This window comes from Rhincodon typus, chromosome 7 (genome assembly GCF_021869965.1).
Source record: "Rhincodon typus isolate 14 chromosome 7, sRhiTyp1.1, whole genome shotgun sequence".
NCBI lineage: Eukaryota > Metazoa > Chordata > Chondrichthyes > Orectolobiformes > Rhincodontidae > Rhincodon > Rhincodon typus.
In genome coordinates, this window is record NC_063338.1 from 55,930,881 (window position 1) to 55,944,963 (window position 14,083).

A 14,083-nucleotide genomic window follows, 5' to 3' on the forward strand; every position below is an offset into this window, starting at 1 on the left:
ATGCCACTGCCAGAGTCCTCCTCTGGGCTACACCAGCCCACACCATGTTGCCACGAGGGGCCTACTCCATGCGGAAGCGAGAGTCCCGCTTCAGCCCTCACAGCCTGGCCGACTCTGTAGTCACGCTGCCTCAAACAATACCGCCGCTGCTCTGGAGCCCATCGAAGCCGCCTTCCTGCAGAAGAATTCACTTTGTCAGGTAAGTTTGAGCAAAAACTAAATAAAACTGAGAAAAGAAGAAGGGGATAAATGAAAAAGAAAAAGAAACAGCAGGTGAAGAGGACAAGCCTGAGCACAGGAGCCCAGATGCTGCTTGCTCTGTTACCGCCATCTTACTGAAGCAGGTTCTCCTTCTAACCTTTTTTGCTCCAAAGAAAACAACCTGAGCTTATTCAGTTGCTGTACATAGCTAAGATTCTCCAAACCAGGCATCATCACATCCTGGTGATTCTCTCATGCACCCGCTCCTGTGCAATCATATCCTTCCTATAGTGCGTTGTTCGTAAGCACTTGAAAGGTTGGTTGTGAAAACATTTCAGTTCTAATGACATTATCCATTTAGATTAGTTATAATGGTCCAGATAGTTTAATTAAATTTATATGTGGCTTTATTTACCTTGCTTAGAAAAGAAACAAGAACAACTACATCTACTTCACAATTAGAGACTTGCTTAAAAATCCATTTTAATTTTAAATAGTCATTGTTCTGAGAAATAGATTTCATTAAAAGGAATTAATTCACAACTTAGTATAATAATGATCCTTTGATTTTTCTCAAGCAGCCAGCAAATCATTGTTTCTGATTAATTAGCTGATTAACCCAGCTGTAGAATGTTCAAATTTTATGATGTTGCAATGTTTCAATGTTTCAATGAAATGTTTCAATAAGCATTGTAAACGTATATTGTGAAATGAATAAAATGTGTTTATCTCAGCTCACTTGCTGAAAAATGCGTTTGCAATGCCCACAAACTCAGTCCCAACAGATGATGCATTCTAATTCTAATCCCCACAAATTTGCTTACTGCTCACTGTTGATGAATAAACCTACTGACTCACAGGTCACTCGCAGTAATCAATGTAATGCTAAATCCCACACACATGTAGTTCATTTTCAACCTACATTTCAAGAGTGCTAATCCTCACATACACAGTCATAGCTTGATCTCAGTGAAAAGGTACTCATCCTAATCTGCAAAACTATATCTTTTCTACCAGGACCCTCCCTACTGTCCCAAGACATTTTCACATCTCGCATCTCTAAACTCTTTTGTTTCTCTCAAGTGATGAGCTTCGAACACTGCGTCACATTAGGGAGGGGAGATTTACCTGGACACTGTGTTTCATGAGTTAGCCTCACCCCTTATATTAACTACCTCAAATTCAGTCAGTGGTCAGGGAGAGAGTGGTGTGACTACAGGCAAGCCAGGTAGAAGGATCCAGGAGGTAGTGCTGAAGGACCCTCCGCTCTTGAGCTTGGCTAACAGGTTTGAGATTCCTGTTCTATATTTGGATGAGAGTGGGGGCTTTTGGGAGGAACAGCAAACTGACCATAGCACCCTGGTACAGGGAACCATTTGAGAGAGGGGAAAAAAAGAGAAATGTACTTGTAATCGGGGATAGTATAGTAAGGGGAATAGACATTGTTCTCTGTGGCCAGGGTTGAGAGTCTCAAAAGCTGTATTGCCTGTCTGGTGCCTGAGTTCCGGATATCTCACCTGAGCTGCAAAGAAACTTGGAGTGGGGGAGGAAAGATCCAGTTGTAATGATCCATTTAGGTATCAATAATATAGATAGAAAGAGGAAAAAGGTTCTGCTGAGGAAATATTAGCAGCTAGGGGATAAATTGTAAAGCAGAACCAAAAAGGTAATATTCCCTGGATTACTACCTCAGCCACAAGCAAATTTACACAGGCTGAACAAGCTTAAAGAGGTAAATTTGTACCTTAAAGATTGACGTGGGAGAAACGGGTTTGAATTCATGGGACATTGACACCTTACTGGGGAAGAAGGGAATTGTTCCATTGGGGTGAATGGCCTAATTGTGCTCCTATATGTTATGGTCTTATGGTCTTCTCTCTTAATCCTCATTTATCATTCACGGAATAAACAATTTTTTTCTTTTAATCTTAGATAATCCTTCCATTACACATTTTCTTTTTGGTTTAAATAAATGTACTATGTGAGGGTTTACTTCGATTGGAAAGCTGCACCATATTTGACATTCAATGAAAGTCAAATTTGCTGCATGCTTTTTAATAGATTATTAATTTGACGAGTGTGGGTGGGATTTTCATCTTAGAGGTGAGTAGCAGGAGATGAATAATTTCCCGGCTTGGTATGTCCACCTGGGCAAAGGGTGCCTGGACAGGATTTGCCTTCCAGGTGGAAGACGCATGCTGGAATTGGGCCTATTGCCTCTCGACAGATATCGAGGCATTTCAGTGCTGAGGCAGGTTCGCTAATAGATTTACGTTGGTTCTCTGAGACTTTGTCCCAGAAGCTTTCTTCAAAATTAGGCCTAGCAGCCTGTCCCCAACCACTACCAAAATCATATCCATGCCAACTCATGCAAACCCATGCCCCTCTACCAAAGTAGCTAGCGGTGGGGGGGATGTCTGTGCTGTATATGGTGGAGTGTTGGTGGTTCAACTGAGGCTAATGAGTAGCAGATAGAACAGTCACAGTAGAGACAAGGGGTGTAGGGGAGTAAGATGGGTGAGAGTTCTGTAGTCACAGTCAGGTATAGGATGGTTACATGGGAGGATCTATCACAGATAATGTGAGTAATGCGAGGGGTCAGAGTAGGCATGGGGATGGAAATTGGTGTAGGCTTGGGAGAGGAGAATGTGTAGGAAGATGGTTATTGGGTTAAGGGTAGTAGAGGGAAGTTCAAGGGAAGCATCATAGAAATGTCATAGTCCTGGTTGGCCATAGGGCTACAGTATCATTAGAGAGAGACAAATGGAGATGATTTAACCTGGGGATCACCACACCTCAGGCAAAGGGAGTGGTTGAGAAGGTGGGACCATCATGGTAACCTTGGTGCAGGAACAGAGGGGACAAGAATGTATATGGGGTTAGTAAACTGTGATTCCCTCCATGTGATATCAAGAAATGGCTAAACATATTGGATATTGTAAAGCGTATGGGCCTTGACAATATTCCAGCAATAGTAAGGAAAACTGTGCTGCTGAACATGTCATGTTCCTAGCCAAGCTGGTCCAATACATCTGCAACACTGACATCTACTTCCCAGTGTGGAAAATTGGTCACATTTACCCTGTCGACAAATTGCGGGATGATCAAATCCAGCCCTATCTGTCGACAAAGTGATGGAAGCTGTTGTTGGCAATGCAACATGCATCACTTAACTGAAGAATAACCTGCTCACTGAGGCTCAGTTTGGCTTCTGTCAGGGTCACTCTGCCACTGATTTCATTACAACCTGGATTAATAAATGAGTTAAGGAGTTGTATTCAAGAGGGGAGGAGAGGGTGATTACCCTTGACGTAACAGCCACATTTGACCATTGTATGGCATCAATGAGCCCTTGATATCACTGGGAATTGGGTGTGTGTGTGGTTTGGGGGGGTCTGTCTTCGCTGATTGGAGTCAGACTGATTGTTTGTGTTTGATTTATTGTTGTCACATGTACTGAGATACAGTGAAAAGTGCTGTTTTGCGTACTATACAGGCAGATCATACCATACAAAGTGCATCAGAGTAGCAGAACAGAATACAGTGTTACAGCCGCAGAGAAGGTGTGGAGAGAGAAAGATCAACATTAATGTTTGAGACATCCGTTCAAAAGTCTGATAAAAGCAGGCAAGAAGGTGTTCTTGAATCTGTTCTTAAATGTATTCAAACTTATGTATCTTCTGCCTGACGGAAGAGGGTGAAAGAGAGTATAACCAGGGTGTGAGGGGTCTTTGATTATGTTGTTTGCTTTCCTGAGGCAGTGGGAAGAAAAGATGGAGTCAGTGGACGGAAGTTTGGTTTCGTGATGGACTGGGCTGTGTTCACTATTCTCTGTGGTTTCTTGTGGTCTTGGGAAGAGTATTTGCCATACCACACTGTGATGCATCCAGATAGGATGCTTTCTATGGTGCATTTATAAAAATTAGTCACAGTCTTTGTGGACATGTTGAATTTCCTTAACCTCCTGGGGAAGTAGAGATGTAGTTGTGCTTTCTTGACTGTCACGTCAATGTGTATGGATCAGGACAGATTGTTGGTGATCCAACACTCACTGGAATGTGACGCTCTGAACCATCTCCACCTCAGCAACATTGATGCAGACAGGGACGTGCCCTTCACTCCGCTTCCTGAAGTCAATGATCAGCTCCTTAGTTTTGCTGATGTTGATGGAGAGGTTGTTGTCTCTACACCGTGCCACTAAGCACTCAATCTCTTTTCTGTATTCTGTATTGTCGTTGTTTGAGTTCCAACCTGCAGTGTGATGTCATGAGAAAACTTGTAAATTGCGTTGGCGTGGTATTTGGACACACAGTCATGAGTGCTTAAGGAGTTTAGTAGGGGGCTGAGTATGCAGTCCTATGGTGGAGATGGTGTGGTCACCTATTCCTACTGATTGTGGTGTACAGGTCAGGAAGTCAAGGATCCAGTTACAGAGAATGGGGCCGAGACCCAGGTCTAGGAGTTTGTGGATGAGTATATTTGGAATTATGGAGTTGAAGGCAGAACTGTAGTCAATAAGGATCACAAAGGAAGATGGTTGTGGTGGTTGGAGATCAATCGTTTCAGCCACAGTACATCTCTGCAGGAGTTCTTCGGGGCATTGTCTATTGTTCTAGGCTGAACAATCTTCAGCTATTTCATCAATGACCTACCCTTCATTATAAGGTCTGAATTGTGGATGTTGGTTGATAAGTACAACGTTCAGCATCATGCTTGACTGCTCAGGTACTGAAGCAGTTCATATTCAAATACAGCCAGAACATTCAGACTTGGGCTGATAAGTGTCAAGTAACATTTTGCAGTAAATGCTGGCCAATGACCAGTTCCAACAAGAGGTTCAGAGGAGCTTTATTATTTTGATACCTGGAATGAGTGCCTTATATGGAAAGGCCGGGTCTGTTTCCACTTGAGTTTAGAGAAGTGAGAGGTAATTTGATTCAAGCGTATTACATCCTGCATAGTCCTGACAAGGTGGATTTGGAAAGGATATTTCCTCTTGCAAATGAGTCCAGAACTCGGGGACATTGTTTTAAACTTAGGGGTCACCATTTCAGATTAGAGATGAAGAGAATTTGTTTTCCCTCATCTTGTTGATAAGGGTTCTTTCTTGGCCGCCATAGATTTCTGTTTCATTGCATCGTTCTTTTCTACTGCTAGTGAATTCACTTTAACACTGCTAGTATTGTGATTCTGCGTGTGGGCAATCTGAAGCAGTACATTTCCATTTCTGGTTTATGTGCTGCTCAGATAACATTGCAGCATCTGTGCCACACAGCATAATGCACATTCATGTGACCTTGCACACTTTGAAGGAAATGTGCTGGATGCCCTTTTCACAAGTAAGCCCATATCAATGCAATGTTGGATGCCACATGCACTTTTAATTTGGCACTGTTACGCTCCTGATTCATTGACACATTCTCCAGATGGGGCCAATGTCTTGCAAAGAACCTTGTCACATGGACATTGGCAAGACATGCAATGACTTGACAGCAGATGGTCCTCAGACAGCAGGCTTGATGAGTTTAAAATTGGGTGAACATTGCTGCTGGTTACCAGATGTGTTGCAAATGTTGTCCAACATTTGAGGCTGCATATGTCAGTCTGCTCAAAGTTGCCACTACTAATGATATGATATAATAAATGTTATATCCATAGGTCTACGTCATCCAGAACTAGTTGGGAACGAGGTATGATGCCCTTGATTTCATACAACCAATACAGAAACAAGTAACAAAATGAAAATATGACAAACATACTTAAAGTGAAATTTAATATATACTTCCAACATTTTTTCTGTGCCAATGAAGTATTCAAATAAATGTTTTGAAAGTGCATCCTCTGAGGATACTGAGTCATCCTCATAAGAGGTGGTACACAACATTGAAATGAAGCTGGGGATAGGCTGTCTCATCTTCTCAGACATACTGCAAGGATATACTATGGAGAACAAGCTGCTGGTTATGCATAATCTCTTTTATCAGCAGTGTTTCAGGCATTACTCTTGCATGTCCATTTGTCATCAACAAATTGGAGGTATCCTTACTGGTAAAACTCCTGTCTCTCCATCTGCACAGGTTCGGTTCTGTTCCTCCCTGGCAATTTCTGCAGCCTCTCCTCAAACGGACTTAGAGTTCTCATACTGTGGGTGGCCCCCTCCAGTCATATTGTACTGCCTCCATTTATAAGCTGTTTTCTCCTGCAGACAAACTTAGTGATTAAGTGTCATCCTAATGATTGAAAAACACTTTATGAGCATGCATGCCTATGACAGTTTCTGAGTCCTCTCCATTAAATGTTTGACACCCACACCATCCTGCAACTGGTATAATATTAACAGCATGCAATTCCGCCCACACATTAAATCTACAAGTTCCATCTGTTGCTGAAACTTGAAACCCAAGCTCCTGCTTGCACCCCTCTGTGCTTGCTTGTTCACACTGCTTGATACTCTTATGAGAGTCACTTTGCAATTACTACGTGATGTCGCTTTACCTTACGCACTGTAGCAGATTGTTCATTCTCTTTCAGCAGTGGACACAGGCTCTTGAGCTGCTACTTCTGCAAAGGCTGCTATGGGCAGATTGGGTGGAACAGGACCTCCCATCCTTCCCAGCTGGTCTTGCTGTGAGGCTTTGCTGATTTGTGGGATTGCACATTGTCTGTTGTGAGACATCTCTGGGGGAAAAGATTCATGGGTATGGTTTCATTCTTGTGAATGTGTGTCCGGGTGTTCTTTAAGGCATGCGGCCTTCAAACTGTAATGGTGAGTGTGACAATTTCTTGTCCAACTCCACTGCATGATCTGCTGCACTGTTCACACATGCTTACCGAATTGGCTTCCGCTGCGATGATCATGAATGGCCATCTGCTCGCTTTGAGCAGAAGTGTTAGTCACTTCTGATACTGTTACCAACAGCCTCACCACCAATTCATGGTCCTAATCGACAGATTAAGAATTTGAAGAAATTAAACACCTATCACATGCAGGAGTCAGAAGGAATTCAAATTATGTAGTTCCAAGTAATTTTTAGAAGTTGTTTTGGCTTGCATTTTGGTTTCTCACCATAGTGAGGATTTACTTCTGGTAATGAGATCTATAATTCGATAAAGAATTAACATTTTTCAACAATTGCAAAATGTAATTATGTGCAATTAATGTATCCCCTGTGGTATTTTTCAAGGTTCATCAGGGGCACCCGATGTACAGAATACAGAAAAATTAGTATTGTCATTGGGACCTATTTATAATGCCGGTCAGATTCTCTTAAACTGCAAAATTCTTTCTGTATATAGTCCAAAATTCCAGCATCTTCCCTTCCCAATTTAGTTAAACTCCATCTTCAACCTCAGTATAACAAAATCTTTTAACTCACAGTGAGCAAGATCTGCATAAATATATGTAGACAGAAATAAATACTTCTATACATAGATATGGAAATAAGTTAAAAAGCTTTAGATGCAGAGGTATCTAGAGAGATGGATGGAATGTTCCCTTTAAGCTATGCAGCTGCACAGTCAATGTTACTGGAAAAGCTTCATACAATTCGGCCTGTTTAAGTTGTTGCATTTGCATGGCTGCATCGCCTGCTCTCTCCAAAAAAAACACGCATTAGATAGAAATGAAATCATTATGAAAGCTGTGAAAGGAAATCTGTCTCAACTTTGGAATAAACAATTCCTTAAAATCTGAGTAATTTTAGCTTAAGTCCCGCCTTAAATTTATTTCCAATAATATTCGAGTAGCACTTGTATGGGGAAGATAATGGAGTAGTGTTTGTACAGAACTACTGAAGCATTCTCTTTTATATTTTATCAGCAATCAATTCTGCATCTGGATATAGGGTTAAACATTTTGAGTAAATATGCAGGAAGAATTTGGAGTCTAAGTTTATTTTGATTAAATCGTTTAAAGAATTGGCTCCATCAAATTGCAACAATGCAAATCTAGATATAAGCAGGTCATTAGCAAAGGGACTGGAGATTTGAATTTATTTCAAAGCAATTAGGAAAAGTTTGGAGCTAAGGTTTCAGTTAATTAAGATGGAATTTTATACTTTTCAATGCTTGTGAGAATACAATAGTTATTTTATTGGTGTTTCTAGGTTAATTCAGTGTAAACCTTTCAGCATTTCACCATAGTGGTTGCCAGCACGGCCATTGACTGTTCTCTTTGCTTTGACTGCCACCTTACGTTGCTATTTTTGACGCATTGCAGTAGACTGTGAGAATGGAACAGCATATAAATGAAGTGGCATTTGTATATGAGTTAATAATGTGCGAGTAAGAAGAGAATGTGCTAAATTATACACAAAATTCTGGCTAGATCGTAGAATACAGATTCATGGAACATTTGTGAAAATTTTGATTTATATAGTTGCTTGCATATTAGGTAATATGGCATTTGAGATGAATATTCATTTCAACAATGCAACTAAGCACAATTACGCAGTTCTTGTAGATGTCAGATGAGGAGGAATTTCTTCACCCTGAGAGTGTTGAGCCTGTGAAATGCTCGGCCACGTGAAGTGGTTGAGACCAAAGTATTGGTATGCTTGCCTTTATTGGTCAGGACATTGAGTATAGGAGTTAGGAGGTTATGTTGCGGCTGTACAGGACATTGGTTAAGCCACTATTAGAATGCTATGTACAATTCTGGTCTCCCTGCTAAAGGAAGGATGTTGTGAAACTTGAAACAGTTCAGAAAGGTTTTCAGGAATGAGCAATAAGGAGAGGTTGAATAGACTGGGACCATTTTCCCTGGAGCGTCAGAGGCTGAGGAGTGACCTTAGAGAGATTTATAAAATCATGAGGGGCATGGATAGGGTAATTACGCAAGGTCTTTCCCCAGGGATTGGGGGGTCCAAAGCTAAAGGGCATAGGTTTAAGGTCAGAGGGGAAAGATTTAAAAGGGATCCAAGGGACAACTTTTTCACGCAGAGGGTGAGCTGCCAGAGGAAATGGTGGAGGCTGGTACAATTACAACATTTAAAAGGCATCTGGATTGGTATATGAATAGGATTGGTTTAGAGGGATATGGGCCAAATGCTGGCAAATATTTGGGATGTCTCGTTGGCATGGACAAGTTGGACCGAAGGATCTCTTTCTGTGCTGTATATCTCTATGAATCTATGTATTGAATATTTTCAAGAAGGCTATCAATATAGTTCTTTGCGCTGAAGGGTCAAAGGGTATGGGTGAACCAGGAGCAGAGTATTGAGTTGGATGATCAGCCATGATCATATTAAATGGCAGAAAAGCTGAATGGTCAACTCCTGCTCCTGTTTTCTATTTTCACTTCTAAAGACAGGCCACAAGAGTTGAAACATTAACTCGGCTTTCTCTCCACAGATGCTACCAGATATGCTGAGTTTCTCCGGCAATTTCTGTTTTTGTTTCCTATTTTCTATCCTCTTTTGTCGGGGACATTTATTCGTTAGTTGGGTGATATGCTGCTTGAAGTAGTATGTGTATTTATGGCCTGTTGGGGACACAGATTGCAGTGACTGAATAAGTCAAATTCTATTTTTCTGTCAGGCTACGGTTCAGAGGCTGAGGAGCATGGAATATATTGGCCAGGGAAGAGGAGCTGGTAGGATGTGCCGTTTGGACCCAGGGGGCACATTGAATTGGCAACCGCTTGCCCATTATCAGCCTGTTTATTGGCCTCTTGGTGTGGGCCCCTATTATCGCTGGTAAAATTAGAACAATTGGCCGCTTAAGGGCCTCAATGTGACCGTGGTGGGCGGGTCTCCCAATGGTTCTACCATTACTAGTAAAATGGCAGCGGAGCAGCAGATAGGCAACAGGCCTAGGAACCATGATTTTTTATGGATCCCACCCCAACCCCACCCCCACCCCGATCCCACCTCACCCCCACCTGTCAATCCACCACCACAGGGACATATGACCCAGCCATTGGTGTAGGGAGGGAGGTCTTCCACACTCTCCTTTGTGTACTTCACTTTCTTTCAGCAGGAAACCATTTGTCAGTTTTCACTCGCTGTGTAATATTGTGTGAAGCCTAACTGCAATGTGAAACAATTCATGCAAACAAGAGCCATCAATAACCTGTACACAGCAACAAAGCAAAATGAATATAATTGATTCCAAACAAAAATCACTTTAGAGCTTGTTGCTAATTATTTCTGTGTATAAAATATTTTCCAGTTGCTTGGATGGAAACTTCAAACAGGCTTACTTAAGTAGACACAAAGTTAAAGCTCATGATATATAAAATGTTTGTCTGAAACTATAACTAGAATGGCATGTAAAAGACCAAAAAAAAAATTCAAAGCAAATCTTGCAGTCTCTGTTTTTAATACTGTGTTCTTCTTTCAGGTGGATATGCATTTTATGAAAAAGATTCCTGCGGGTGCAGAGGCTTCAAATATTTTAGTTGGCGAACTTGAATTTTTGGATCGATCAATAGTAGCATTTGTCCGTTTGTCTCCTGCTGTTGTTCTCTCAGGAGTTGCTGAAGTTCCTATTCCAACACGGTTAGTCTCTTCAATGTATAATGTATGTAATTTCCTGGAAACCAATGATTCTTGATCTATGTATGGGAACAACAGTTAGAAATAAAGGCAATTTAACAGACAGGTATAGGGATATAAACATAGATGTGTTTCTTTTCAGGTTCCAGCTGTGAAAATCCTAATAGTTTGGTAGGAAAAGGCTGATTATTATTTCTCAACCATTTAAAGCCACTAACCTAGATTAGTAATACATCTTTAAATTACCCCAACTGAACCCTTAGAATTATTGGGCATACCTGCATGCTATCCATCCAGAGCTGTGCAATGCCTTATGCTATACATTGGTAACATTTGAACCTGAATGGATTGAATTGGGCCACCTGAGAATTCTGCTGAATAAATGAAGGATCTCTTTACTACTTGGCATGAGTCCACAGTGGGGAAAATACTGAATTTGTTGTAAGTAAATTGTACTTTCAAATTCTGTCAAATATTTATCATTCTCCGTTTTTATGTAGTTGCTTATATAAAGATAGAAATAGTGCTCTTTTGTTTTTTTTAAAAAAAGTTGTTAATGAGATGGGGATGTTGCTGGCTGGGGCAGCATTTATTGCCTATTTCTATTTGCCCAGGAGAAGGTAGTTTTGAATTACCCTTCTTGAACCCTGGGGTGTAGAGACACCCAGAGTATTGTTAAGCAGGGAGTTCCAGGATTTTGACCCAGTGACAATGAATAGATAATGATACATTTCCAAGTCAGGATTGTATGTGGCTTGGAGGTGGATTTGCAAATGGTAGTGTTCCTATGTACCTGCTGCTGTTGTTCTAGGTGGCAGAGGTCTCTGATTTGGAAGTTTCTGTTGGAAGAGCCTTGGTGAGTTCTTACAATGTGTGTTGTAAGAAAAAAACCTTATTTGAGCTAATTCAGAAACATTCATACTGCCAGGTGAACTTTTGAGTACAATGTTTTCAGGAACTTGAGAAATGAAGGCCATGAAAAGCTGTAAAAGGTGGGAAAGTTGGAGAGGCTGTTCATGACAAATAGACGACAAAGTTTACGTTGTGCAAGGATTTAAAAGTGGAGTTGAAAGCAGCTTGAAGGGGAGAATTCTTTTCCCTTAAACAAGTAGTTGCAGAAACATTAGAAGTGGGTAGAGAATTCAAATGTTCACAACTTGTTTACCTCATCTTCATACTAAATGACCAACTCCATTTGCAGAATTATGACCCCAGGTTCTAGATTCTCTAGGCTGGAGAAAGAGATTTTCAGTGTTTACCCTATTAGCCCTCTAAGAATTTTGTACAGTTCAATGAGATGGCTCTATTAGCTCTTCTAAGCCTCAAAGAACACAGGAGGAATTTTCCTGGGCAAAGACCTGAACCATCCCCACCCACCACCACCCTCCTCCGCTTGGCTGAGCTTGTTCTCACCCTCAACAACTTCTCTTTCAACTCCTCTCATTTTCTTCAGGTAAGAGGGGTTGCCATGGGTACCCGCATGGGCCCCAGTTATGCCTGTCTCTTCGTGGGGTGCGTGGAACATTCCTTGTTCCAGTCCTATTCCGGCCTCCACCCACAACTCTTTCTCTGATACATCGATGATATCATCGGTGCTGCTTCCCTGTCTCGTCTGGAATTGGAAAACTTCATCAATTTCGCCTCCAACTTCCACCCTGTCCTCACTTTCACCTGGTTTATCTATGACTCCTCCCTTCCCTTCCTCGACATTTCTGTTTCCATTTCTTGGGATAGACTGGCCACTAATATCCATTACAAACCCACCAACTCCCACAGCTACCTGGATTATACATCCTCACACCCCACTTCCTGTAAAGACTCCATCCCATTCTCTCAGTTCCTCCGTCTCCGTCACATACGTTCAGATGAGGCCAACTTCAACAAGAGAGCCTTGGAACCGTCCACCTTCTTCCTCAACTGAGGAGTCCCCAGCTCCGTTGTCGACAGGGCCCTCAACCAGGTCCGACCCATCTCCCACACTTCCGCCCTCACCCCTTCTCTTCCCTCCCGCAACAGCGATAGGGTTCCCCTTATCCTCACCTACCATCCCACCAGCATCCACATAGAGAAGATCATCAGACGCCATTTCTGCCACCTCCAGTGAGATGCCACCACCAGACACATATTCCCCTCCCGTTCCTTGTCTGCATTCCGCAGGGACTGTACCCTCTGGGACACCCTGGCCCACACTTCCTTCATCCCCACCACCTCCCCAAAGCCCTACGGAACCTTCCCCTGTAACCGGCAAAGGTGCAACACCTGCCCATTTACCTCCTCCCTCTCCAGTATCCAAGGGCCCAAACATACCTTCCAGGTGAAGCAACACTTCACCTGCACTTCCCAGAATCTAGTCCACTGCATTCGCTGCTCACAATGTGGTCTCCTCTACACTGGGGAAACGAAGCATAGACTTGGCGACCGCTTCACAGAACATCTACGTTCTGTTTGCAAAAATGACCCTGAACTACCTGTTGCCTGTCACTTTAACACACCACCCTGCTCCCTGGCCAACATCTCTGTCTCTGGCTTGCTGCAGTGTTCCAGTGAAGCCCAACGCAAGCTGGAGGAACAACACTTCATTTTCCGCTTGGGGACCCTACAGCCCTCCGGACTCAATATTGAGTTCAATAATTTTAGGGCCTAAACTCTCCCATGTCCCAGCCCCCTACCCCACACACCAGGCCTTGTTACCACATAGCCTGCCAGTACACACCCCCTGTTGTTAATCACTAACAGTCCCCAATCACCCTCCCAGCCTGATCGTTAACAACTCCTTCGTCCAACTGTCTTTCTCTCTGTTTGGGCTCTCTCCTATTGTTTACTCCCTACCCCACCCACCTCCCTATTTTCTGCATATAAACTGACGTTTTCCCAGCCACCATCAGTTCTGAGGAAGGGTCACTGGACCCAAAAAGTTAACTCTGTATTTTCCCTTCACGGATGCTGCCAGACCTGCTGAGCTTTTCAAGCAACTTTGCGTTTGGTCCTGATTTACAGCATCTGCAGTTCTTTCGGTTTTTATTTAGGAATTTTCTGTGCCTATCTGGAGCTTTTGGAAGGGTGGATGGGCAGCTTAATTGGATGGGAGTCAAAAATTCAGTTTCCAGATGATGGGTTAAAGATTTGCTACAGTTTTCTCAGAATCTTTCAGGTGCACTTCATGAAAACTCATTAACATCCCAGCACATTGGAAGTACCTTCATGATCACAATCTTACTAGCTCAGAACAGGAAACATATGTATTCACAAACCCAACTATGTATGTATGTACCTGGCAAGGTAGACATTTTCTTTGCACCCATGCTTAGGGCTGAAACCTCTCCATGTTGATCTGCCCATGTGAAGTCTTAGTTATATGCAATCCAGCTTGTTGTTAAATACTTACA

General features: G+C 42.4%; 1 protein-coding gene across 1 annotated transcript in view; it reads left to right on the plus strand.

Moving 5' to 3' along the window:
• Positions 1 to 14,083, plus strand: part of slc4a10b (solute carrier family 4 member 10b) — a 128,348-nt gene that overhangs the window by 9,266 nt on the left and 104,999 nt on the right. Inside the window, exon 2 of the mRNA XM_048599217.1 lies at positions 10,543 to 10,700. Within this exon, the coding sequence (XP_048455174.1) occupies positions 10,543 to 10,700 (158 nt within the window). The remainder of the gene's footprint in view (positions 1 to 10,542; positions 10,701 to 14,083) is intronic.